A 26,622-nucleotide genomic window follows, 5' to 3' on the forward strand; every position below is an offset into this window, starting at 1 on the left:
GAAGGGTGTATTAGTTTGGGGCGTAGCTCTGAATCTTTGATGCAGGACAGTCTGGTCACACGAGAACACTGAACCTTAGCATTGGGATCCTTGTCTGCAGTTACATTTATTTGGGGGGGAAATGTACCTGTCTGAATATATATATATGTTTTCTGCCTTTTTGAACTTTCCCTATGCTAGGGCGTTTGTTAGCAAAGTAGCACACATGGCTTTGCCTAGTGAGGAGAGGTGGGGGGCCTTAGAAGCTCCACCAGCTGCTCTGGGCTTGCTCTGATACTTCCTATTTTGCCCATGTTTCACATCACTGAGACAACTGGTGGAGTTTCTGGCTGCCATCCCGTGCTGTGTTTTGTAAAAATAAAATGAGGTTCCACTGCTTATAGCTTGCTAAATTGTAAGAGGCCTCTCCAACCTTTCCATTCTCCCTGCACCTCTCCCCCTTTCTCCATTTGATTTGTGATCAACCTTTAATTAAAAAGTTTTAATTTAAAAGTTGATGTTGAAAATCATTCCAAGAAAAAGGTGCTGGTTCTACATACCAGAACCTACTGTCAGAAAAAAGCGCTGGTTTTACCCAGTGAATTTGTCTCATCCACATGACGGCTTTTGCCTGCACAATGGAACTTCCTTTCCCTCTGCTCCCCACATGCCCCTCCAAATCTGCTCCGGGTTTTCCCTCTACCCCCCCCCAGTAGATTTGTGGGTGCACAAGGGGAAATGAAAGGGAGGGGAAGTTCTGTGGCCAGTGACAGATTTACGTATAAGCTAAACAAGCTATAGCTTAGGGCCCCCACTCTCTTGCCCCATCAAAAAAAAATTATGAGTCTTTTTAAATTGTGTTTCTAAAGGAACTTTTGTTATTGCCAAATGCCAATGTGTTTGTAATACTAAGTTTGTTATGAATAAAGAATCATTTTAAGTTAGAGCTTAATAATTATTTCACTTGTAATATACTTCTTCTTAATTGCATTTCACTATTAATTTACTTCTTCTTAATTGTATTTCAGTTCAACAACTACTTTGATAAAATACGTATTTTGTTATGTGCAAATGGCTTTAGATACCTATCAGGTCCATAAATTACCATATGGCATATATTCAACACAAAAAACAGCAACAATTTGTTGTTGACAAAGGACAGCTGGGCATATAAAGGGCCCCATTACCTTCAGTAGCTTATGGTCTCATCAAACCTAAATCTGGCCCTGTCTGTGGCACAGAAGAAGTGTGGATTTTTGAAGGGCAGCTATGTAGAACAGTTTGCGTATTGTTTCAGAAAGTACGAATTAGGTAGGTTCGCTTCTAAGTATGAACTAAATCAGAATTCTCCCCCGCCTCTACTTTTGAGCAGGCATGGGGCTTCCCCGCTTTCTCTGTGTCATTTGAAAGCCTTAGGTCTTTAAATGCATTGTTACTCACTGTGTTTCATTTTCTGGCTACCCAAATTCCTTTAAAGGCCAACGAGAAGGGAAAGACCTTATTTCAGCACATATTTTCTAATGACACAACCTTCCTTCAACTCTTTTTGTATATAAACCATCACGTCATTCCACTCGGCTAAGGAAGGGGGAAGTATACGAGTACGTGTCTTTCGACCATGAAGTTGCTAATATTATTCAGGCAGCTTTCCTGGGTGTTTCATTCTTAGACTGGTTTACATTCTTTCCCAGTGAGTGAATGTGATAAGCACAAATGTCTATTTATAACCAGCAGTGGATTAGACTTACTTAATGATGCAGTACTTGGTTAAAAAATCCAGAAAGGGTGGCCTGACTCTTTGTGTTTCTTCCATCATAATTCTGTTACTCTGGCTCTTCCTCCAAAAGCCTCTCTTGATATGTGGCCTGTGGCAACACAACAAGAACAACACCCACATATTGGGGGAAAGTGAGTCAAACTTTTTCAGCAGGGGGCTGGTCCACTGTCCCTCAGATCTTGTGGGGGATCGGACTTTTTTTTGGGGGGGGGTGAACGAATTCCTATGCCCCACAAATAACCCAGAGATGCATTTTAAATAAAAGGGCACATTCTACTCATGTAAAAACATGCTGATTCCCGGACCATCCGCGGGCAAGATTTAGAAGGCGATTGGGCCAGATTCGGCCCCTGGGCCTTAGTTTGCCTACCCATGCTTTATAATTTGTATGATATTGCTGTTGATGCAGGTTGATTTATTTTATCATATATTGTTGCGAACATCCCAGAGATAAAGGGTGGGGTGTAAGTTGTACAAACAAACAAACAAACAAACAAACAAACAAACAATTTGACCTTGAATAATGAATTTCAAATTGCATCTCCCAAATTGCAATTTTGCAATTTTTTTATTTTATTAACCATCTCATTTTATTATCATTCTTGGTGCTTGTCATGGATGTTAAAGCCAGCCGAACTCTTCTTACCTAAGGTGGTAACCTTAAAAGGGTATTGCATATAATCCCCCCTTTTATTAGAAACACATATTAAAAATTAGCTATTTACTGGGGTTTTGGGAGAAGTATGGGGATGTGCATACCATTTTGTCAAAAAAGGAAGGGGAAGTTTCAATAAAATTTGAATTTTAAAAATGGGATTCTTGCTGTCGAGGGGCAATTTTCCTTGCTACTAGTTCCCTTAAGTCAGAGAAAATGTTGGTCTTTAAGAAGAACCAAAACATTAAAAGTGTCTACTGTTATCTCAGAATAAGTTCCTGTGTTCATTTGCCAAAATTGAACAATGTATCTTAAAAAAAAATTGCAGCTAAGATGCATTGTTATTCGGAGGCCAAAAGAATTTGAGGTCAAATACACCAAACGTAAGGTCTTGTATGAAGTTCATGTCAATCTGTTCTAAGTCACACATAAACAGACTCTTTCAAATGTTGACTCATTCCTTGAAAATCCCCAGTGATGGGGAGCAGCTTTGTAAGATAAGACAGTTGAAATCCTTTAGGAAAAGTCTGAGAAAACAACAAAGGCTACCACATTTCTCTTACTGTTGCTATCATCATCATAATCATTATTGGGATTTGCTAACAAAAAATTAAAAATAAAAGCAGGCCCTGCTTATAAGCTTGCAGTCTACAACACTTTACACAATATGTTAAGGAGGAAAAAGAAAGAAAGTATAGAGAAAAAGTAAAAGTCAGTGCGAACAGATGTCTCTTGAGAAGGCATTGGAATCAAACAACAAAGGAGGAGAAAACACTGAAAAATGGCAAGAGCTGCTGAAGAAAATAATAATATATAGAAGGTGTATCCCTGGGTTTTTCACACTGATGTGACTAGGGCTGCATGCATACTTTAAAGCTCATTCCCACAACCACCAGTAATCCTGGGAAATATAGTTAACCTCCCACAGAGCTACAACTCCCAGCACTCTCAATAAACCTTCCCAGGATTCTTTTTTGGGAGGATGCTTTATGTATGCTGTGTACACAATCCAAGAAATGAAAGAAGAGGGTGTGGCCATGCAGATAAAGGAATGCAGGGGAGGGGCCAGAGCTCTGTGACTGAGCTCATGCCTTGCATGCAAAGGGTTTCCCCAGCCTGCTCCATACTGTGAGTATATTAGGGTTGCCAAATTCTGACCAAACTGCGGCAGGCAGTGAAAGACAGGCGTGCCTGGCGTGCTCTGGTCCATGGGGTCACGAAGAGTCGGACACAACTGAACAACAACAACAAAATCCCTCAAAGTAAAAATCTGGACAAAGATGTCACCCTTTTTTTGGCGGCGGGGGGTTAAGTTGTTGAGGGTTTTTTGGGGGGAACATCTCCCATAAATTAATAAGGCTTTGGGGGAGGGATCTATTTAAAAATTACTCTAGCTGCCATTTGTCCAGGTGGGAGGCTGTTGTTATCTGTCTCTTAATTGTTGATTGGCTGAGAGGCTGACTTGGTCACTTTGGCAGGAATGTTCAGGAAAGGGAACCCAATAGGGGAGCTTGGTGACAACCCCCCCCCCCATACACACTTAAGCTCCTTTGAGGGTGATTGGCAGCTTCTGAAGCCTACAGTTCAGGGCTGTAGTGCCAGGGACAAGACAGGACCACCTCTGATGCAAAGTTGCCTTATCAGTCTGGAGTTTTGGAGCCCTGTGGGGTGGTTGCGGGAAGTCACCTGACTCACATTCAGAGTGTGGCCAAATAATCTGGATATGCAGATTCACTGCCTCTGACCTGGCAGGGATTGGACTACACAGTGGCGGAGCTAGGCTCCGCAGCACCCGGGGCGGCAAAGGAAACGCCCCGGGGGCGGGGCGGCGTGACGGCACATTGTGACGTCACGATGCCCCGCCCCCGGGGCGTTTCCGGGAGTGCCGCCGCCGCTTCTGCAGCCCCCTTTTAAGCCGAAGAGCCCGCTTTTAAGCTCTGCGGCTCAAAAGGAGGCTGTGGAAGCGGCGGTCCGACGCTGCTCCCAGGGCGACTGAGCCAGCGGCAGCGCGTGGGGGTGACAAGCGCCGGCCCCTCCTGCAACTCCCCACGCTGCCGGTCACCCCGGGAGCAGCAGCGCTGCACGGACGGGGTGCTCCCTCGGCCGTGCGCTGTTGCTCCTGGGTTGACGGAGGGAGCGGCAGCGCTTGGGAATGGCGGGAGGGGCTGCCGCTTGTCACCCCCATGCACCGCCGCTTGCTCCGTCGCCCTGGGAGCAACAACGCACGGCCGAGGGAGCACCCCGTCCGTGCAGCGCTGCTGCTCCCAGGGTGACCGGCGTTGTGTGGGGAGTGGCGGGAGGGGCCGCCGCTTGTCACCCCCACCCGCCGCTTGTCACCCCCACCCGCCGCTTGTCACACCTGCCACTCGGGGCGTACCACCCCCACCGCACCCCCCTAGCGACGCCCCTGGGACTACAAAGTATAGATAGCTCAGTAGGCATAGCATGAGACCTTTAATGTCAGTGTCACAGGTTCAAGCCCCATGTTGGGGAAAGGATTCCTGCATTTCAGTGGGTTGGATTAGATGACTCTCCTGCTTCCTTGCAACTCTGCAATTCTATGGTTCTGTGACACCCTTATAGCTGGGGGAATTTTCCTGGTTTGTGGTCAGCTCCCACACCTATTGTTTCCCTCTGCAGGCTTGATCTACCATTGAATAAAGTGGCCATTTATTCAGCCCAGCTACACATGCACAAACCTTCATCTCAGCCCTTGGCCAGAATTGGGGAGTGGGTGAGAGTGAGGGTTAAAGATGGGACACAAACAATAAGAAGACTATGGCTATTCTCGAACAGACTTAAAGTGGTATTCTACTGCATGGATGCTTTTCTGCGGTGAGGTCAGTGTCGAAGTATTTTGAAAATCCCTTCTGTAATCCAAACAAGCAGAAAAATCATCCTACCCGCGCCTCTCAGACTTTCTTTGTTTTATTAACACAGTTTTTAAAAAACATGCATCATGATCTCATCAAGAGGTTTTGAAATCGTGCCTTTCAATTAGAGCATTATGTGAAACAGGACAGCCGTAGGGATATGGTGCAAAGGCTTACAATGGAGCATCTGTAAAGATTAGGTAGTTCCTTGTGCGTAGGACAAATGCCTTAATGTGAGGAGGATCACAGGAAATTTTAGTCTATAAGCTTTCTAAATACATTAATAAAGGGATTCAGTTCTAGCCAGAACATTCACAAGGAAAGCAGATGCCTTGTCCTTATGTCACCCTGCTGAATAATCTAGTACAGTGTCCCCATAATCATCACCATATCCCCCCCCCTTTGCCTTCATGAGGGTTATGCTTTCTCAACCTTGGTGGTGATAACAGCTACTGTAAGGGTAGTGGTGTCCAACATTTTCTCCTGCATTTTCTGCCCCCTGCCATCCACTCTCCATACATTTAGGAAAAAAGAAATTGTTTCATTGTACCTGCTTTATTAGGGACGCGGGTGGTGCTGTGGTCTAAACCACAGAGCCTAGGGTTGCCAATCAGAAGGTTGGCAGTTTGAATCCCCACGATGGGGTGAGTTCCCATTGTTTGGTCCCAGCTCCTGCCCACCTAGCAGTTTGAAAGCATGTCAAAGTACAAGTAGATAAATAGGTACTGCTCTGGCAGGAAGGTAAATGGCGTTTCCGTACGCTGCTCTGGTTTGCCAGAAGCGGCTCAGTCATGCTGGCCACATGACCCGGAAGCTGTATGCTGGCTCCCTCGGCCAATAAAGCGAGATGAGCACTGCAACTCCAGAGTCATCTGCAACTGGACCTAATGGTCAGGGGTCCCTTTACCCTTTACCTTTACCTGCTTTATTGAGATGCCCAGTCCTACAATCATCACCAAAAGACCTATCTGGCCCATTCATTGGGTCCCAGATGAGCAGTCAATCTGCACAGTGAAGTAGGCTTCTGCTGCGGATCTGCTCAACGAATGTGTACGGTCCACAACTAGGCTATAAAAAGAGGCTCTGATGTATCTGCTTAAGTGAGTTTGGTATATCTGGGCCACCTAAACATGGTCCCTACCTCTTCTAATTTGGGGCAAAGGTGGGAATTGTAGTGATTATTTGGTATAAGAAGTGCATTTGTTAGTAGTATCAAAAACGGAGGTCACACTGCTGCTACTGATGGGGAAGTAGAGGCGGAGTGGCAGTGATGTTGGTGTGATGCAATTACACTTGTGGGACCATTAGATTGGCTCATTTGCACTGCATTGGCCCCACCATTGCACCCCACCCCACTGACCTCCTAATAAGCAGCAGCAACCCAACAAACCCGAGGTCAGGTGAGCATTGCTGCTCCACCATGCCATCTGCTACTGCATACCATCTATCTATTTATTTATTTATTTATTTATTTATTTATTTATTTTTTGCATTGATATACTGCCTATATAGTGAAGTCCTCTGGGTGGACTCTGGAAGTTTGCACACATGGCAGTCAGCCTAACATTAAGAACAAAAGTTAACTATTTCACAGCAAAATGCACCCCCTATTAGTTAGTCATTTTAAATATTAAAAAAAATCTTCAGCATGTGTTAGATTTCCATTCTTTGTAAATCCATGTCATCATCCAAAGGATTTGGAAGACTTAAGGCCTACGCACAGTACAAATGCAAAAGGAATAAGAAGAAATAAAACTCCTGCATTAAAGAGCTTTACTGGAAGAATAAGCTGGGATAAACTGATCATTGCTGGCACTTAATGTTCTTTTTCTGTAGCAAAATGACATTAGCACTCCCAGAGAATGATCATAATGACTAATTGAAAGCATTATTGTTTACTTGTTAGCTGCTTATTTTCTGTCAATGGCAACAAACGATTACAGCTACTGCAAAACATTTCCAGAAGGCAAAATGACCTTTATTGTTTTCCGTTTGAGACGGGTTCATGTTTTCGTTTTAACTATGGAGAGATTCTGACAAGGTCAACATTGCTATCCCTAGCATCACATAGCATCCCAAATAAAGTGTGCCCATACATCACAAACCATAGCTGTCAACTTTCCCCCCCCCCCTTTTTAAGGGAAATTCCCTTATTCCGAATAGGATTCCTCTCAAGAAAAGGGAAAAGTTGACAGCTATGTCACAAATGGTTCCTGTTTAGCTCTTGGGACCAGTTCCAGGTTATGGGGAAAGCAGTAATGTGGGGAAATACATTTGCCAGAAATCTAACACTCTGAAATACAGTGAATCGTGTCTAAGAACCTTTGAAATCTCTGATTTATATGCCCTTCCTTGTTCATTTTTATCTGTTCATTTTAGTGTATTCATTTTCCATCTTTCTTCCATTATGGAACTCAGCCCAACAGCCTTCTCCCATCCAGGAGTCATGAGCATTCAAGGTAACTACAGTCGCCAAACATGGATAGAAAGCCAAGTGGGTTGCTAACTCCTCAAACAATGGGCTGTCTCATAACTCTATGGTTAGACTCCCCTTCTTCAAGAAATGGGGCTGGGAATTCAGAGAAGGAGTTGCCATCAGGGCCAGCCCCAGATGTACATAGTACAACAGCAGCACTCGAACCATAGGCTACCATTGTGCTAGTAACTCTCCATGCTCAGTTCTCCACGTTCCACATCACTTTGTGATGCACTCAATAAAGAAGACCTCACAAAAATTCACCAACATGTCTGAATTTATCCCCATATCAACAGTTTTGCAAAGCAAATTCCCCTGATAAAATGCATTTTGAATACTATTTTCAACAATATATACATTTTTATTGCATGCTTTATCCTAGTATATGCATTTTTGCACACATTACGGGGCTGGAGAACGGCATTGCAAAATTCAAGAAAGTTTCCGAATTTTGAAGGATGGCTGTGTTTTGGTTCGTGTATTCTTTCAGAAAGTGTGAATTAAGTAGGTTCATTTTTAAATGATTGCATGGAATGCTTGCTGTTGACTTGATAGGCATCATGGGGAATTGTGGGTGAAAGTTGTTGTTGTTGTTCAGTCGTTCAGTCGTGTCCGACTCTTCGTGACCCCATGGACCAGAGCACGCCAGGCACGCCTATCCTTCACTGCCTCCCGCAGTTTGGCCAAACTCATGTTAGTAGCTTCGAGAATACTGTCCAACCATCTCATCCTCTGTCGTCCCCTTCTCCTTGTGCCCTCAATCTTTCCCAACATCAGGGTCTTTTCCAGGGAGTCTTCTCTTCTCATGGTGTGGCCAAAGTACTGGAGCCTCAACTTCAGGATCTGTCCTTCTAGTGAGCACTCAGGGCCGATTTCCTTGAGAATGGATAGGTTTGATCTTCTTGCAGTCCATGGGACTCTCAAGAGTCTCCTCCAGCACCATAATTCAAAAGCATCCATTCTTCGGCGATCAGCCTTCTTGATGGTCCAGCTCTCACTTCCGTACATTACTACTGGAAAAACCATAGCTTTAACTATACGGACCTTTGTCGGCAAGGTGATGTCTTTGCTTTTTAAGATGCTGTCTAGGTTTGTCATTGCTTTTCTCCCAAGAAGCAGGCGTCTTCTAATTTCGTGACTGCTGTCACCATCTGCAGTGATCATGGAACCCAAGAAAGTGAAATCTCTCACTGCCTCCATTTCTTCCCCTTCTATTTGCCAGGAGGTGATGGGACCAGTGGCCATGATCTTAGTTTTTTTGATGTTGAGCTTCAGACCATATTTTGCGCTTTCCTCTTTCACCCTCATTAAAAGGTTCTTCAATTCCTCCTCACTTTCTGCCATCAAGGTTGTATCATCAGCATATCTGAGGTTGTTGATATTTTTTCCGGCAATCTTAATTCCGGTTTGGGATTCATCCAGCACAGCCTTTCGCATGATGAATTCTGCATATAAGTTAAATAAGCAGGGGGACAATATACAGCCTTGTCGTACTCCTTTCCCAATTTTGAACCAATCAGTTATTCCATATCCAGTTCTAACTGTAGCTTCTTGTCCCACATACAGATTTCTCAGGAGACGGATGAGGTGATCAGGCACTCCCATTTCTTTAAGAACTTGCCATAGTTTGCTGTGGTCGACACAGTCAAATGCTTTTGCGTAGTCAATGAAGCAGAAGTAGATGTTTTTCTGGAACTCTCTAGCTTTCTCCATAATCCAGCGCATGTTTGCAATTTGGTCTCTGGTGAAAGTTACTGAAATTTATTTAGGATCCAGTATTGTGAGATTTGGAGTACCTTTTGTGAAGTTTATGCACACCTACTTTGCTGTTAAATCATACTTCAGGTGATCTTGTGTTGCTACAGCCAGCTAGGATATGGTGTAAAAAGAATTCATTTAAAGTGACTTCTAGACAAAAGTGCTTTTTCTCCAGGGCTGTGTTCAGGGAAACTGAAATGTTGTGCATTACAGCTCTGTTTTTCGGTTCCTACTTAGACCTTCACTACCACTAAGAGGGGGAAAGGGTCATTCAACACCTTCTAGGCCAGGGCCTACGTGGCCAGAAGGCTGAACTGTTCTCAACAGTATAAAAACAAGTTAGGTTGCTTGTTATTATTTTTATAACTGCCCCTCAGAATGCAAAATGCCAAGGGCAACATACTAAAAATATAGGTACTATTACAGCAACTTCAAGAGAGGCTAAATTAAAATGCTTGGAGACCAATGCCAACTGTTTCCTGTGCTTTTACAAAAGAGAGATTTAGTTTCCCTGGCAGACTGGCAACAAATGGGCTATAATGGGGAGCGAGGCATGAATATTATCGCAAGTCTTTTTCCAACTTAACCCATGTGAACTGTGTTAATGACCACACAGTGATAAGACCATTGCTCCCTCCCTAGTATAAAGCTGTCTTTTATGGGTGCATTTGGATTTGAAAGCAGCCTCTCTTGTTGGGTTTAAATAAGGAGGTCTCCTTGGCAATCAGCCTCCAGCTTATTAAAACCTGTCCATCTGTTTAGCATCTGAATGAAAGATTTGCAACTGGAAAGTGACCATGAGGCAGCGAAAACATTTTTCTAAAAAAACAAAAACAAAAACATTCATGGAATGTCAAGGGCCCTCCAGGAATATCAACTAAGAAAAGTCACTGCAAAACCAGCTCATTAGCAGACAAATCAGAAAATAGCCAAGTGATGTTTACCACAAAAGCTCATTTAAACCCAGACATTTCATTCTCCAAAGGTTTATCAGAAGCTTGGATTTCTTTCCCCCAAGACCCCAGCCCCAGTAAGTTATGCTAATAGCAGAACAAAAAGCCCATGCTTCCAAATGTGCATTGTGAGGAAATTCTCTGAATATTACAAATAACTGCGTAGCAAAATCTGGTGGTAGTTTCTTCTCACACCTGCACCCCAGCCTAGTGCCAAGATGCACATACATCTGTGTAGTCCTTTTGTTTTCAGCGGATCTTAAGTATAAATTTGATATGCAGTAGAAGGTGCCCCATCAATAAATCTATTTGGATGGGCTTGGTATTCACCTATGTGGCTGCTGTTGAATGATAACAGAGATAAAGGTAAAGGTAAAGGTAAAGGGACCCCTGACCATTAGGTCCAGTTGCAGACAACTCTGGGGTTGTGCTGCTCATCTCGCTTTATTGGCCGAGGGAGCTGGCGTACAGCTTCCGGGTCATGTGGCCAGCATGACTAAGCTGCTTCTGGCAAACCAGAGCAGCACACGGAAACGCCATTTACCTTCCCGCCGGAGCGGTACCTATTTATCTACTTGCACTTTGACGTGCTTTCGAACTGCTAGGTTGGCAGGAGCAGGGACCGAGCAATGTGAGCTCACCCCATCATGGGGATTCAAACTGCCGACCTTCTGATTGGCAAGCCCTAGGCTCTGTGGTTTAACCCACAGCGTTACCCATGTCCCTTGACAACAGAGATAGACTAATGCAAACCTTTTGGACGGGAATCCCTTAACAATACCTCACAAAATCAAACAATCCACTGCCTATCCTAATCAGATAGCAGCAGCTGGAGTGGAACCTTCTATCTAATGAAGGATTGCATTTCTTACAAAATGGGGAACCAATATCCACACCTGCCTCCATGGTTAAATACCAGGGGCCTGTCTGCTACTTCCAGCTCCGAGGGCGTTCTGGCAGTTTCCTCACTGCTAGAAGTGAAGTTACGGGGAACCAGGCAGAGGGCCTTCTTGGTAGTGGCGCCCACCCTGTGGAACGCCCTCCCATCAGATGTCAAGGAAATAAACAACTAGCTGATTTTTAGAAGACATCTGAAGGCAACCCTGTATTGGGAAATTTTTAATGTCTAATGTTTTACAATTTTTAATGTATTGTAAGCCACCTAGAGTGGCTGGGAAAACCCAGCCAGATGGGCGGGGTATAAATATAATAATGATAATGATAATGATAGGTAGGTTAACTCAAAATATCAAAATATTGTCATTCTTTTTAAATGCAGTGTTACCTTGGTTCTTGAAAGTAATCCGTTTGGGAAGTCCGTTCGACTTCTGAAACGTTCGAAAACCAAGGTGCAGTTTCCCACTGGTGCAGGAGCCCCACAAACAATAACCTACAACTGCATTGGACGTTCGGCTTCTGAAAAACATTTGAAAACTTACTTCCGGGTTTCGCCGTTTGGGAGCCGAAATATTTGAGTACCAAGGTGTTCGAGAACCAAGGTACCACTGCAATGGTTTAATTATATATTCAGATTGCAACTTGTGGTGTGCAAGTTGTATTGGATTGGACCTATTCTAGTAGGCCCCAATGGCAAAATTGATACAGCACAAACAGTGAAGACATTGGCTTATCCACCAACTGCATTTTTGCAGCATGATCCTGCAGCGTTCAGGCTATGTAATGGCAGAAGCCTTGGCAACATTTACATCATCATTGCAAGAGGGGGTGAGTCCATGGTTTCTGTTAATTCATTCATTCATTCATTCAGTCATTCATGATATTGATAGACCACCTTTTAGGGCCAAACCTTGATAGCTGCATTAGGAAGGCTACAGTGAGCTGGTCATAAGAGCTGGATCAAACCAAATGTATGTCTAGTCCAGCATCCTGTTCCCCACAATGACCAACTAGATGCTTATGCCATAAACTTTATGGAGAGCCAACAAGAAGGTCCTGGATACAATTGCCTTCTCCCACTGTTGTTCCTCAGGACTGGTATTCAGAGGTGTGTTACTTCTGCTTCCTGGAGGTAACATGCAATGATTCGGACTAGGCCAGTTGTGGCCTTCTGTATTTCAAGATGCTTCTTACTCATTCCTTCAACCCTTTCCACTTTTAATATCTGTAATATTATAAGGCAGCCTTTTATATGGTCCATTCCCTCTTAGATGGGGAGGGGCCACTGCTCAGTGACAGAACATCTATTTTATGCAGAGAAGGTCTTGGCAATCTCTAGGCAGGGCTTGGAGAGACCCTTGCCTGAAACCATGGAAACTGGCTGACCGACAATACTGGACTGGGTGGACTAATGGTCTAACTCAAATCCACCTTCATATGTAATAGCTCAGGTCAGTTTAAAGAATCATACACCTGCAAACTCCTGAAATATATACAAACTCTATACTGCAGATAGATGGGAAAGTCTCCTTTTGGTGGAGTACTGTTGATTTCATTGAACTTTTCATTGGGGTGAGTTTTGCTTCCTGAACTTACAAATTGCTCATTCCTACTACCATTGGCAAGCAACTGCAGTATCGATGAGATCATTGTTTGCTCTTTGGAGTTTATAGAAATGAGCTGCAGCCGGATCATTTCCCTCATTGTCAGATTATTTAACCAAAATGTCATTTAAGTTTACAGTATTATAAAAGAAATGTTGCTCTTCTGGTTTATTGTTCATCATAGCAAATAATCAAACCTCAACTAAGTAGAAGCCTTGGTGGATCCTCCCTTTTTTTTCCTTTTTAGCATACCCTATGTTTGAATATGAGGGTGATTAAAATCCATTATGTTCTGGCAGAAATTCACTTTCTTCTGGCTGGGAATGCCGCCTGAAGAAAGTGAGAAAGCAAAATCAGGGAACAAAATGTTTCCTGATCCCAAGCTGCACAATTCCTCCGTGTGTTCGTAAGAGACTGTGTGGCAAGCAGAGGCCTCCGAGGCATGACGTCTCCTGTTACCTGTAGTTATTTTGCGGTAGAAACTGCCACTTGAAAAACCTTGTCACAGGCTTGAAACCAACTAGTTATTGCACAAGCAGAATGCCTTCCATATGCAACAGAACTTAATTTCCACCTCCATGTACTGCATGCACCTCTGCAATTCCCCCATCTGCTCTTAGTTACCTGCACCCCTATGGAGAAGATTTGAGGGGATGTGGGGTGCACACAGAGGGAGGAGAGGAGGGGAAGTTTTGTTGCACAAGCAGAAGTCATTCCGCGTCACGGTGCTGTCAGTCAAGGAATGTACAAAATGATGGATTAACTTATTGTTGTCTAAAGTACACTTATAAGTTAGGAAAAAGCACGTCTATCAGTCCTATGATTCTCAACTACTCCTAGGTGTGCACTCGATGAGGCAGTTGAAGCAAAAGAGAGGCCCCGCCCCAAATTCAGCTTATCTATCTTCCCCACCTGAGCTGTGTGCAAGCAGGGAAAGATTGCATCTGTGTGTAACCTGCTTCTGCTCATCCCTCTACATTTCTCACCTGGTCCTGGGAGACAGTGGGGCAGGAGAAGTAGGGGCAGGAGGAGGAGTTGAGGAAGCCCTTGCATCTACACCAGCCTTACTTATCTCTCCCTCATCCTGCATCAAGTGTTCTTCACTCTCCAATCCTGCAGCTTCTCCTGCCTCTAACTCTTGTCTCCTGCTGCTACAGATTCCCCCAGACCATGCAACCCTTCTTGTAAGTTATCTCCAACCCCACTTCATCTGGTGCCCACATATCAGTATCTGACCACCACCCCTGAGTGTCCAGTCAGTCCCTGACATCCCGCTCACTCAGTGACTTTGTTGAATCCAAACCTTAAAATATAAATATGTATTTGTTTAGATAGCACCCATCATTATGTAGCTGGAAGGGAGACTGTTCTTGCACTTGCGGGTTTTCTACAGGCATCTGGCTGGCCACTGTGAGAACAGGCTGCTGGACTAGATGGGCCACTGGCCTGATCCTGCTTGGCTCCTCTTATGTTATTATCAGTGGGCATGGCCCTTTTCAGGGAGAATATCAAAGGTCACTGGCCATGGGGAATGTCATGATCCTGAGGCCTGCCTCCCCATCTTATCCAGCCCTGAGAAAAAGAACTATTCACTAGGAGTGGGGAATGCTCAGAATTATCAGACTAACAGTTCTAAGCTGCTGCTGCTGCTGCAGAAAAGGAAAACAGATGACAACCATTTTACTGTGTACCCAGCTTGCTTTCTGAATGCCGGTAACGCAATCTGAGAAACATGTTTACAAATATTTCAAACCCTCATGAATCTTGTGAAGGAAACAAAATAGACAAGGACAGGAACTCTGATCTTTATACACGATATGGGTGTAACTAATGATACAAGACTACCACATCTCCATCTGTGCAAAAGATGTGCTAAAAATAAAAACAAAAATAATCACGTCATTGTTTGGGGGGGCGTTTGGAAGCAATAATGTCAGCAGCCCTACAGAAGCCAGAGAGTGAGGCAATGTCTTGCCACAGGCCAGTGATAATGGGTAAGCAGACCTACAGATTCAAGACCTCCCAAGTTAAATGGCATGTGAGCAGTCCTACTGTCAACGCTTTTGAGCAGCTGATAACCTCACAATAATCACCTCACAATAATTTACATGGGGGGTTCATTTGCCAAAGATGGTCAGGAGCTTTAGTAGGTATGAATTTGTAAAACTGGGGAAGAAGATAGGATGTTGTTAGCCAATCCTTGTAATGAAGGACAGTGCTATTTATATGGTGGAAATCCCTCAGGATCTCTGTGGAACAAGTAGTGCTGTGCAGAAACCTGTCCTCCACCAGGTCGCATATAACCTCTCTGATACCATCATGAGCACCAATCATCATGAATGCACAAGAAAAGGGGCATCTGGATGTTCCCCCCTGCCCTTTCTTGGCCCTATGATCCAGTTGAAACGGTCATCCCATATCTTAAAATTGTGATCGGCCAGTGTTTTTTCTTCCTTTCCTCCAGGCCATGTTCCTTGTATCTCATGAATAAAGCACGCCTCATTGCTGACCCAAAGTAATGTTTGTCACCTTTGTCACCGCTTCTGTGATCTGCTGCCCACACGGATACTCACGTGCAATGGTAGCCACCTCAGAAGTAAAAACAAACAACTCCTTTCAGTGTTTTGGTGTTATTTGCATGCAAAGTTTATAAAGGAGCTACTCACTGGAATACTAAGAAAGATAAACAGATGGCAAAACTCTAAAGCCTGTTTCTGGAAACCTACTTGGAGAGAACAGCTAATCCATTGTTCAGAGTCTGAAAAATATTATGAGTCTGGAGTGGGAAATGGATGTGGAGAGAAATCCAAGAAAACAAAGTTCAAGGAGCAGAAATTCACTGCGGCTTTCCTGAACCAGGCACAGAAGTCCAAATGTAGAGGAGAGACCATGTGGGCATGTAAAAGGTGTTCATATGGGGCAGTGGAATTGGGAGGTGCATAACCAGAAGACAGTAGCAACATAACTGGCTCTCTAAATCCAGAAATGCCAATATAAGAGTTTCCCTAGCCTGATGGGTAGAACTGTTTGTTAAGGGTTAGACTGAAAGCCAGCAGCTGTTATGGCAACAAGGTGTGCCAGTTACATAACCATGGCAGAGATGTAAATGGAAAGGCAAACTGAGCTTTATTTATATCAGCCTTTGCAAATTAAAGAGGAAAGGAAGGCGGGACAGACAGATGAACAGAAAACTGTCACAAAATTCAAAGAAGTATGAACTTCAAAGGCTAGCTGTGATTTGGTTTGTGCATTGTGAATCAGGTAGGTTTGATTTTGAATGTGAGCTGAATTAATTACATGTAGGAAATTTTGTCCACTATTGATCTTATTGGGGAAACCCTGATAGGTTTCCTGGCAACACAGTTCGGAATCTGTGATTCTAACAGATTTTGGTCATAACTAGATGTTATGGAGACACAAGACTGCTGCCAAAAATGGCACCCCTGTGCTCAGTCCTGCCCTAATCCCTTGTAACATCTTGTGAAACTCTGCGTTGAAGTAATCATTTATTTGGGCTTTCATCAGACTGGACCTCTGAAAGAATTCCAGCTGACAAACATTGGTAAATCCCGGGATTTGCACAGTGAGAAGGTTGATACTGAGTTTCGTCTACTAGAAGAGAGGTAAATATTTAGCCCTGGCTATTTTTATCTAAGCCATATTTGGACAAGTGCCAGAGTAAAGCATCTAAGCAAGGCAAGGCCCTGAAGGAACACTGTGAACTCAACCAGTCCCCCACCCCAATAATTTATTTCTCTCCGCAACTTTCTACTCAGAAACAAAAAAGGTTGCAGACAGGAAATAGGATTCCACATAGGACTACAATTAATAGGAAATGACAGGCATAGCTGGAATTTATAAACTGCGATCTTTGTATTGGCTAAGAGTTGTTGCTGGCATCTGTCCGGTCTTAAGAGACAATGGAGTGCTCCTCCAGGGGTGAAGTTAAACTGCTGCATTAGCAGCACTGAAGTGACTTCCCTGGGTCACAAGCCTGGGCAGTGTGAATGGAGATCCTGGCCAGCCCAGTTGACAAGACCCACTCCCCCTTCTTGGCCTTGCTGATGTGGCCCAAAGAAAAGCAGAGCAATACATTTGGCACCAGCTTGGCCTCAGGAGTTGCCGGGAGGAGGCGTACAAGTCACCTTAGGGACTCCACTCCATATTTTTGTAGGATTTACTCCTTAACCTTTTCTTCTACAAAAAAACATTCCTCGAGACAGTGGATGTTTAGGATCAGAGTTTTCCTCCTCCTGGATGGGCTACCTTCCCAAGTTGATGAGCCCCATCTATCTGGCTAAGAGTAAGGTGTGAAAATCCTCTATGCCCACATAATGTGGGATGTACTTTCCCCAGTACATGCCCACACGTCCAAGTAACTGTGGTGGCATTCATGTTTATCACAGGCCACTTGGTTTTGGTGTGATAGGAAGATGCTTTAAGACAACAATTATTTTACTAGAGGCGAGCGCCTAATAGTTTGAGACCGCTTGCATGGAAGGGAGGGGCCTTGTTCTCTTCCCTACTGTCTCTTTGGCCTGTGAACTCATGGAAACAAACAAAGAAACCATTAAAACCAAACACACATGCCCACATCTACGTTTGTGCCAGACAAAGCAAAGGGGAAATGGAGAGTATCCACCCACCTTAGCCAATGTGCAGCATAATAATTAGGAAGGGAAATTTAGTTCACTTCATGATCATCTGTTGATTAAACATTCATTCTGATTTGTTTGTTGGAGTGATATCACTTCAAGCAATCCTATGCCCAAACCATACTTTTCAATATACTTTCCTGCCACCTCCTTTATCAGAAAAAACCCCACTCTCTTTTTGGGATGGGGGAACAGGTTTGTTGAGCAAGAGCACCAAATCCACTTTAACGGCATAACCCAAATTTGCCAGTAAGTGATTCAATCCTATCTCAAAATAGTGATGGACCCTAAAAGTTCCAATAAATAGCAGCTCAAAGAAACTGCCCAGAGATACTAAGGAATCACTCTCCCAAAGAAACATACAGTGTTGTTGTTCAGTCGTTCAGTCGTGTCCGACTCTTCGTGACCCCATGGACCAGAGCATGCCAGGCACCCCTATCCTCCACTGCTTCCTGCAGTTTGGCCAAACATACAGTACAAAGAACTTTACACAGGCTCTTCTTTTTCTGGGAGCACAGGGCTGGAAGAATTAACTTGTGGAGAGTTAACTCTCAGAGGAGATTGGCATGTGCAATTTGGTGTCATTTACCCCCTTTGTGTGATGTCCCTAATGTGCAGAAATGGACACATTCAAAGGGGAGGGAGAACATATCTATTTTTAGGAAAAAGTGCCTCCACATAAAAAGCAGCCCCAGGCTGCGTTTTGCTGATGCTGTGAACAGAGGCGTTACTAAATACAGATGTTAGATGTTGTGTCTGTCATGTTTACTTTTTGAGTGGTGTGGAGCACCATGCAGAGACCAAAATAAACTCACAGCGGACATGCAGATTTTGTTATTCTAATAGCATCATATATGCACTCAAAAACACTCATAAATATATGGAAAAGTAATTTTCAGATCACAGCTTCATCCCGAGACCTAAAGCCATGCAGGGCAAGCTGGAACAACAGTGTAAATTCTTTGTAGCAGAGGCTTTTTCCTTGAATAAATATGTAACAAGCTTAGACCCATGAAAAAATGTTGATGGTTTGTGCCAGGTTAAATCAGATGCACATCAAAATGTGCTTCCGAGAACAGATGCTGTCTAACAGAACAGCTTTGCTGACAACATATGCATTTAGATGGGCTTCCAAATGTCCATTTGAGAGCAGATATTTTATAATTATATGGCACTGATTTCTGCGGAATGAGCACTTGGATAAAAAAAAACTGTGCGGCTTCTACTAAAAGCAATGAATCACCAATAGGCTGCATCTCCGCTTGACTGCATATATGGATATATCCCACTGTCCAATTTGCAATTTACAATATATTGGGGGAGTAAGAAAGGAGCTTGGATGAGGTGGGCCTGGGGAACTCCTGCTCTGACACCAATGTCCTCTCCTGCAGTTGCATGGCTGACTTGCATGAGGGAGGAAATAGTACATGGAGAATATGCACTTATCAACAAGCATCGAATCCATTCCCCAACCCCCTTCCATACTGCAGCAGGGCTCTGTCCATCACAATTTAAAGGATCTGGTAGACAGGAAGGAGCTATCTGGGCTCAGAGAATTTGAGTTCCACATTTTGCCATATCCCTTCTTCTTCCCATTACCTTTAAGACTGATGGGGGCCAAGATCTCAAACCAAATTATTTGTTTTTAGCATCCAATTACATAACTGCATAGGCAAGCAATTAGAAAAGAAATGGCAGACACATTCGCCCACGTAGCATTCTAAAATAAAACCGACAATATTTTTCCATGCTAAGAAAGATGTAAACAAATTGTTCATAGGTGAACAAAGATGGTTTTGGTGTAAAAAACAAAAAAAACAAAACGGTCCTCCTACAAGGAAGGGTAAAGGAACTGGGTATATTTAATCCTGGAGAACAGAAGAACACCAGAGGAGAGGAGGATAAGTAGCTAAAAGGCTGTCACAAGAGGACAAAGACTTGTTTTCTGTTGCCCAATGGAGTAAGGCTGGACGTAATGGATTTAAATCAGATGAAGAAGGGTGAACACAGAAAGCTGCCTGATACCAAGTCAGACCATTGGCCCATCTTCTGACAGAGGCTATCCATGGGTTTAGACAGAAGGTTCACCCAGCCCTGCTGGGAGATGCTGAGAATTGAACTTTGGACCTTTTGTATGCAAAGCAGAGAAGAAACAAGAGCACATAGCGCATGTGTCTGACTGCGAAGTGCAGCTTCAAAAGAAAAAGAGAACTTTTTTTCTTTTAAGAGTGGGAAAAGTTGGCTAGGAAAATAAGAGACATTCCCAAAGGTAGGCCACAATTTCAAACAGATACGCTTTGACTATGCCGACGTTTCAGCTGACAGTGTCCCTTTTACTCTAGCTGACTGTGGTACCTACAAGGGCTTCCTCTTTGAGAAACCAGCTCTTGGCAGGCGCTCACCCTCCTGTTTCTCAGTGACGAGAGCCTCTGCTGCTTGTTCATTGGTTAGCCTGTCGTCACCAGCGTCTGGAGGCTTTTCCTGTGGAAATAAAAAAGACATGGGCAGGAGAGCAGACATATTTGGTAATGTTTTGCTTCAGAGTTTCCTTTTTCACAAGGCTTTTGCTTCAGCAGCAAAAATTCTAGAATGCAGTTTGGGGAGCAGGAAAGAGAACGAGAGCGAGAAGACCTTGGAACTGATTCTAGACAGACCTTAATGCTTATAAATTTGTCAAAGTAAGCCAATTTTTTTTTTTTTAAAAAAAAAGTCTGAACATGAAGAAGGCTTATTATTTAACTACAGGGGATGGGGTTATTTAAATAAGGAGACAAACCAGATCACTAGTCCTGTTGAGGATTACAATTCAGGACAGCTACTTGCTAGTCTTTCAAACAGTCCCAGGCCTCATATTGTCATCATCTTCTGTGCTACCCATGTTGTAATTTTAATGGTTTTAAAAAAAATAGAACTGAAACATTAGAAAAGAATTTAAGCAGCTTATGAGGGAAACAGTTTGTTCATAAAGCACAATGCCCTTATTTATCACAGGACGTCTTGGGTACTTCTGCTTATTCCAGTCAAGTATTCGAAACAATTGAAGCCCAATTTCCAAGACACAAGTGAACAGCACAGTTGACCACTACATATTATATTTGTTGACTGAGCAAGATTATGCTGAAGTAAGCACATTCAGAGAATAGGCTCTCATCTACTACTACCATAAATCACTCTACCCAAAGCCATCCAGCCCACTGTGTATAGAAGACAACAGTTTCTAAAACCCATAGTACATCAGGAATCCATGGAATCACTTTCAACAATTGGTTACACTTTGTGTGAAGAGGCACCGTATTCCATTGTCCTAAACATCTATCCAATCGTCTCTTGAAGTGGGTGCCCGAGACCTTTTTTGAATTTTGAGAGCAAATAAGTATATTTTTGTATTTGTTTTGCCTTGCCCTGCTCATGATTGCCTGCTTTAATTCAGCATGATTACTTACTGAAATATGATGACATTGCTAATATACGGTACTGAGCTCTGCCCCTTTTCAATATGCTAGATCCATATACAAAACTTAGCTCTGTCCTTTCTCCCTTTATTGGATTAACAATAACATAAACATGCTCTCCAGAAAGTGTTTTGTTAGGACACTGCTTATTGCATTAAAAGGAAACTCAGAAATCTGGAAAGACCTTTCAGATGCCAAGAACCTCTCTTGTTCTTTCTCTTTTTTGGAAGGACTGCCATTGGTTTTGAGAAAAGAGCTTCAGGAAAAATATTATTCGAGTGAGATAATTTCTGTCTCACCAAAGAGTAATTTTCTTTTGACATCAAATGTATCTATCGGAACTCCCTACTGTCTTCATTACTAACATCAGCGCATGTGGCTTAATTTCTTCTCCCTGATGTTGCAAATTCTTTTCTTCAACCCAAATGCAGAAGTTTGAAAGGCAAAAATAAACTTAATTTGTGGTAAGTTCTCTGGAATGTTAGTCTTCAGTCCCTAGGAATGTTTGGCCATGAAGGATAGTCCTTTCTTCAGAAGTGGATGTTGGAAAGGGTGGTCCCTCAGAGCCACGCCAGACTTGTAATTCCATCGGGTGGTGGCCAGCATTAGTCATACTCAGAGTAGACCCATTAATTTCAATGGGTGGAAGTCAACTAATTCCTAGTCAGAGTACCCTCACTGAAATCAATGAATCTAAGTCATGTTGATTTATTTCCAACAGGTCTATTTTGTGTAGGACTAGCATTGCATACCATCCAATGGAACTAATGTTGGGCATCACCCATTATTCACACATAACATTGTTCTCAGGGCTGCAGTACTATGCTGTGAGGAAACTCCAATGAATTCATTGGGGCACACTTCTAAACAGACATTACACAGCTTAGCCCAGTTGGTAAGACCATGGTGCTGATAATACCCAGGTTGCAGGTTCAATCCCCATATGGGACAGCTGCACATTCCTGCATTGCAGAGGGTGTGTGGAATGGATAATCCTCAGTATAACTTCCAACTCTATGATTCTATGTATAGGATCGTACTGTCAGTAAGGTTTCACAATGACACACCCAATAGTGTGGATTTGGCAATATTTCCCTTAAGGCTGCTAGCTGATGTTCTTATTTCAAAAGTGGTAATCTCAACTATCCATGTGCAGTATTTATCTACCTACACATATCACAACAACAACAACAACAACTTTATTATTTATACCCCACCCATCTGGCTGGGTTTCCCCAGCCACTCTGGGCAGCTTAAAGCATATGTATGCATGATGTGCTTTCTTTTTACAGCAAAATCTTTGTTTTCAGGTGTCAATTTGGTTTTGATTTACTTACTACTTTTTGTTTGCCCTTGTCGTTACATCCCTCAAATGCATCCGATGGTATGAATGCGCCTGGCTGAACAGGATGTGATTTCGTTCTTTCAGCAGAAGTATACTGATGTACCAGGGAATCTGGTTCTCTTTGATGTGGCATATTATATTCCATTGGGTCAGTGGAAAAAACCAAATACTTGTTCTTCTTAGTATCGGAAATACTTTCTCTTTGCTGTGCAAAAAGCAAACACAAAAGTATTGAAATGAATTTTTCCCAGCAAAAGGTGGATGTTCATAACATTGTTTCCATTGTTCATTCCATTTCCACCCATTGCTTGGATAAGTTATTCATAGGACTTGTATGTTCCATACCCACTTGTTCAAATGGCAACCCTAGATGTATAGTGTGTGTGTGTGTGTGTGTGTGAGAGAGAGAGAGAGAGAGAGAGAGAGAGAGTAAAGATGCTCAAGTGAGTGCTACACTAGACCTGCATATATTGTGATCCACTAGGCTGAATGTCACCTATCCACAGTTCTGTGTTCTACCAGGGACTTGATGAACTTCCTCTTCTGCTCTTTGCTTAGGACAAGGGATATGTGTGTGTGTGAAGCACCACACCATTCAGCTGGCAGGCTACATTCAGCTTGGTGGGTCACACATTAAACAATTAACATTATAATGCAAATCTGTCCCTCCCCAACCCCTCCTGTATCAATTGTGCATGACTAAATTGCAAGTTGTGGCAAACAGTGTATTTTCTTAGTCCCAGAGTTTCCAGAAAGTCCTGGAAGAGCAGTTCTATTTAACAAGGCAGAGTGAAAGTCCTGATTGTTATTATTAGCAAGTTTAATTCAGGATTGTTCTTAATTTACCACTGTATCCAATCCACAATACATATCTTGAGAATGCCCTTCAAGGTGTCTTTGGTCCCCTCAATATTTGTTGGCAGGGGGCTGCCCACCCTCAAAATAGAGGAGATGGAGGAGAGCCGAGCGCGAAGCCAAGCGCGAGAGAGGAGGAGCTGAAGGCCACTGAACCCACTCTATGCTTGGTTTCCTCCCAAGAATGTCACGTAGTGCACAAGGTGTATGCACATGATGTCGCACACCAGTTACATGACATCACACACAAGCAACGCATTATGTGCACATGACATCACACATGCACGACACGTCCTGGGGCCCCTCAATCTTGGGCACAACACAGCTCCTCTGGTAAAAGTAAATCAATCTAATTCAGGTCCTTTCCCCATATTTAAGTCATGCTACAATTAATTCAGGCAACTTCTGCATCTAAAATCACCAGTGTATGAAAAAATTGCAACATACCAATGTCAACTCATAACACAAAGATTTAGGAGGGCTACTTCAACGACACAATTATTATTTCCCCAGTACCACCAGTGCTTTACAAAGAATTGTAAGCACATGGACATATACCAGACTGCCTGTCTTCTTTACTACATGAAGGGAGAAGGAGGGAAGAGAGACAAAGGTAATAAAGGGATATACTGTATATGGTGACATGCTGTTATACACACACACATATACAATCCATACTTCCAGACACCTTCTGTTAGGTTTTGTGGTAAGCATCTGAATATAGAAATATAGGAACCAATTACTTGACACCTTCCTAGCATATCACTGCAAGGTCAGGAAGGATAGAAATTTTGATTGGGCAGGAACTAAGCAACTGGCTCTGTTTATGTTGCTTACCAAGGAGATTGGGTGTAGCCCCATCAGTACACACGTGCTTTGCATGCAGAGGGTTCCAGGTTCAATCCCTAGCATCTCCAAGTAAGCCAAGAAAAGACTCTGTAGAGCCACTGCTAGTCAGTGTTAACTGACGGCAGCTTCCTAAAGGCAGCATGGGAGGATGGTTCAAACAATTCAAAGGGACTGTAATGTTATTATTATTTTAATCAAACATCTAGAGCATTTCAGGTCTGGTGTTTGTTTGCCTGAAGGGAAATGGTCTGCAAGCCTTGTAGATTTATTATACATTTTGGGGAAATGGTTGGAAAATGCGTTTATCAGACAAAGGCAACCTTTGTCTCTTTCCCGCCCATTTCTGCTGCTTCTGCCTTTTCTATACAGATGCACACATAGCACAGAACTGAACAAGTTTTCTCTCTCTCTCTTTTTACTGTTTGGCTTTTGTTTACTTTATTCTTTTGCACACACGTGTGTGTGTGTGTGTGTGTGTGTGTGTGTGTGTGTGTTAAGGAAAGAACTATTTTGGGGGTTGCCATATGGACTCAGAGGACTCCAGCCATGGAATCTTCCTTGAAATGGGACAGAAATAGCTGCCTTCAAATAAACTGTGTAACTAAACACAGATGGCTGTTTCATGAAGACACAGCACTTTATAAGGTAGACAGGACCACACCCACACACAGTGAATCTCCCCTGACCGTTCCAGTTTCATTGAAGATAGCACATCCTGTGAAAGCAAACTTTGCTGATCACTGGCTTAGAGAAACATCATGTTGCCCCATGAATCATCACCATGAAAGAAGTTTCCATGCCCTGTAGTTTATAAAACTCTAGACATGGTTTAAGGTGGATGAAAATCCCATAAACCTGAAATCTGACCTGGCTCTCGTGTGTTCATTTCAAGTTCGGAGATTTCCCCCCTCTACCCCCTAATTGTCAATGGTGCAGTTAAGATATTCTGGCAGTCATATTACTTTTTAAAAATAGCTACCCCAGTTTTGGAATATTGAGGAGCATTTCTTAAATAGGAAAAAAGAACATGCTACAGAAGTTATACTCAACTCATCTCTCTTGGTTTGAATGAAAGAGAAACGTATGGCTTTGGAATGAAGAGCATCACAAAATTCCTGATGACATAGGTGAGAATCAGAAATTGAGCTGGTAGCAAAAAATATGTACAGTAAAGAAATACAAGTGTATGAAAAATGTATGATGAACTGCGCAAGCTAACATCTGATGCATATAGGATGCCCAGCCCAATCTAGCTGTGAAGGCAAAATATTCTGTAAAATGCTGATAATTCTACAGGATTGTATAGTGAGCTATGAAATTAACAAAAGTAATAAATAAGTAAAACAATTACACTCCAATTACCTGTTATAGATATTGTAACTGTGACCTGTGAGTGATTGTGAACTTAACTGCAGTAAGTTACTCTTAATAAGGTAATACCCAATGTTACTAATGGTCAGAGTAGACCTACTTAAATCAATGGGTTTATGTAACTTAGGCTCACTTTGAGTCTACTCTGAATATTATTGGCATCGGCTGTCACCGATAACTTTCTAAACCATTTGGTTTTACTGGGTTCAATGCTTGCTTTCTAATAAAAAGGTAATCTTGCTGCAACCAGATGTAATGGATCTTGTAATTGTACAAAGGAAATCATTTTTAGATGTTTCAACAAAAATACTAAAATGTCTAAAAGTAATTGAGCAAGCGTTATTTGCACAGCTGTTTCATTTTCCTTTCCCCAGAATATTTTGGCTCTATTAGAAAAGCTCGATGTAGTGGATAAAGTCACCTGTAGATTCAACACAGAACCAGCAACTCCCATGCATGTTTTTTTTTTTGTATAAAAAAATATTGAGCACTTCCTATAGCCACAGCCACCCTTGCATAGCCATCCTTATATTTACAATGAACTCTGACTTAAACAGAAAATCCCAGTCTGTATATAGTACATGATATTACAGATTTCCATCCAGTTTTAACAAGTAGGATTTAAGCAATTCTGTGTAAGAAACTACTAAAATGCATCCGATTTTTGTTCTCACTTGTAGGGGCAGACTACCCATGCCTAATTTGCTGCTAACTTCAGATATGCCAGTTGATTGAAGAGATACAGCTGACAGCGATGAGGTTTCTTTATTTGGATCACTACTCACTTCATGAGTTCCTGAAAGAATTGAAGAACAGAAATACAATTGACAAAATCTGTTAAAACCAAATGTAATACAGGAGTGTGAATAGTTTTGTTTTGTTTTTTAATTACCGGAGACATGCGGTCCCTATATCTTGGAGCATCTCTTTTTATTTTTTATTTACTTGGTTTACTATTTCTCTGCCTGGGTAACTTTAGATCTCTCAACGTTACACTGATGGCAGTCAGCAGCTTGCAGCTCCTCCGTGTTCCTACAGCAGAGGTGGGAAACCTGTGGCCCTCCAGATTCCTATCATAGTCAATGTTCAAAGATGATGGGAATTGTAGTCCAGCAATACACAG

The 26,622-nt window shown here is 42.8% G+C and overlaps 1 protein-coding gene across 1 annotated transcript in view; it reads right to left on the minus strand.

Annotated features, from left to right (window-relative positions):
* The window catches only part of LOC117044610, a 64,459-nt gene that overhangs the window by 36,641 nt on the left and 1,196 nt on the right, over positions 1 to 26,622 (minus strand). The window contains exons 2-4 of the mRNA XM_033145417.1: positions 26,174 to 26,295; positions 22,417 to 22,629; positions 19,987 to 20,108 (exon numbers count right to left, since the gene is read on the minus strand). Of these exons, the coding sequence (XP_033001308.1) occupies positions 19,987 to 20,108; positions 22,417 to 22,629; positions 26,174 to 26,295 (457 nt within the window). The remainder of the gene's footprint in view (positions 1 to 19,986; positions 20,109 to 22,416; positions 22,630 to 26,173; positions 26,296 to 26,622) is intronic.

This window comes from Lacerta agilis, chromosome 3, assembly GCF_009819535.1.
Source record: "Lacerta agilis isolate rLacAgi1 chromosome 3, rLacAgi1.pri, whole genome shotgun sequence".
NCBI lineage: Eukaryota > Metazoa > Chordata > Lepidosauria > Squamata > Lacertidae > Lacerta > Lacerta agilis.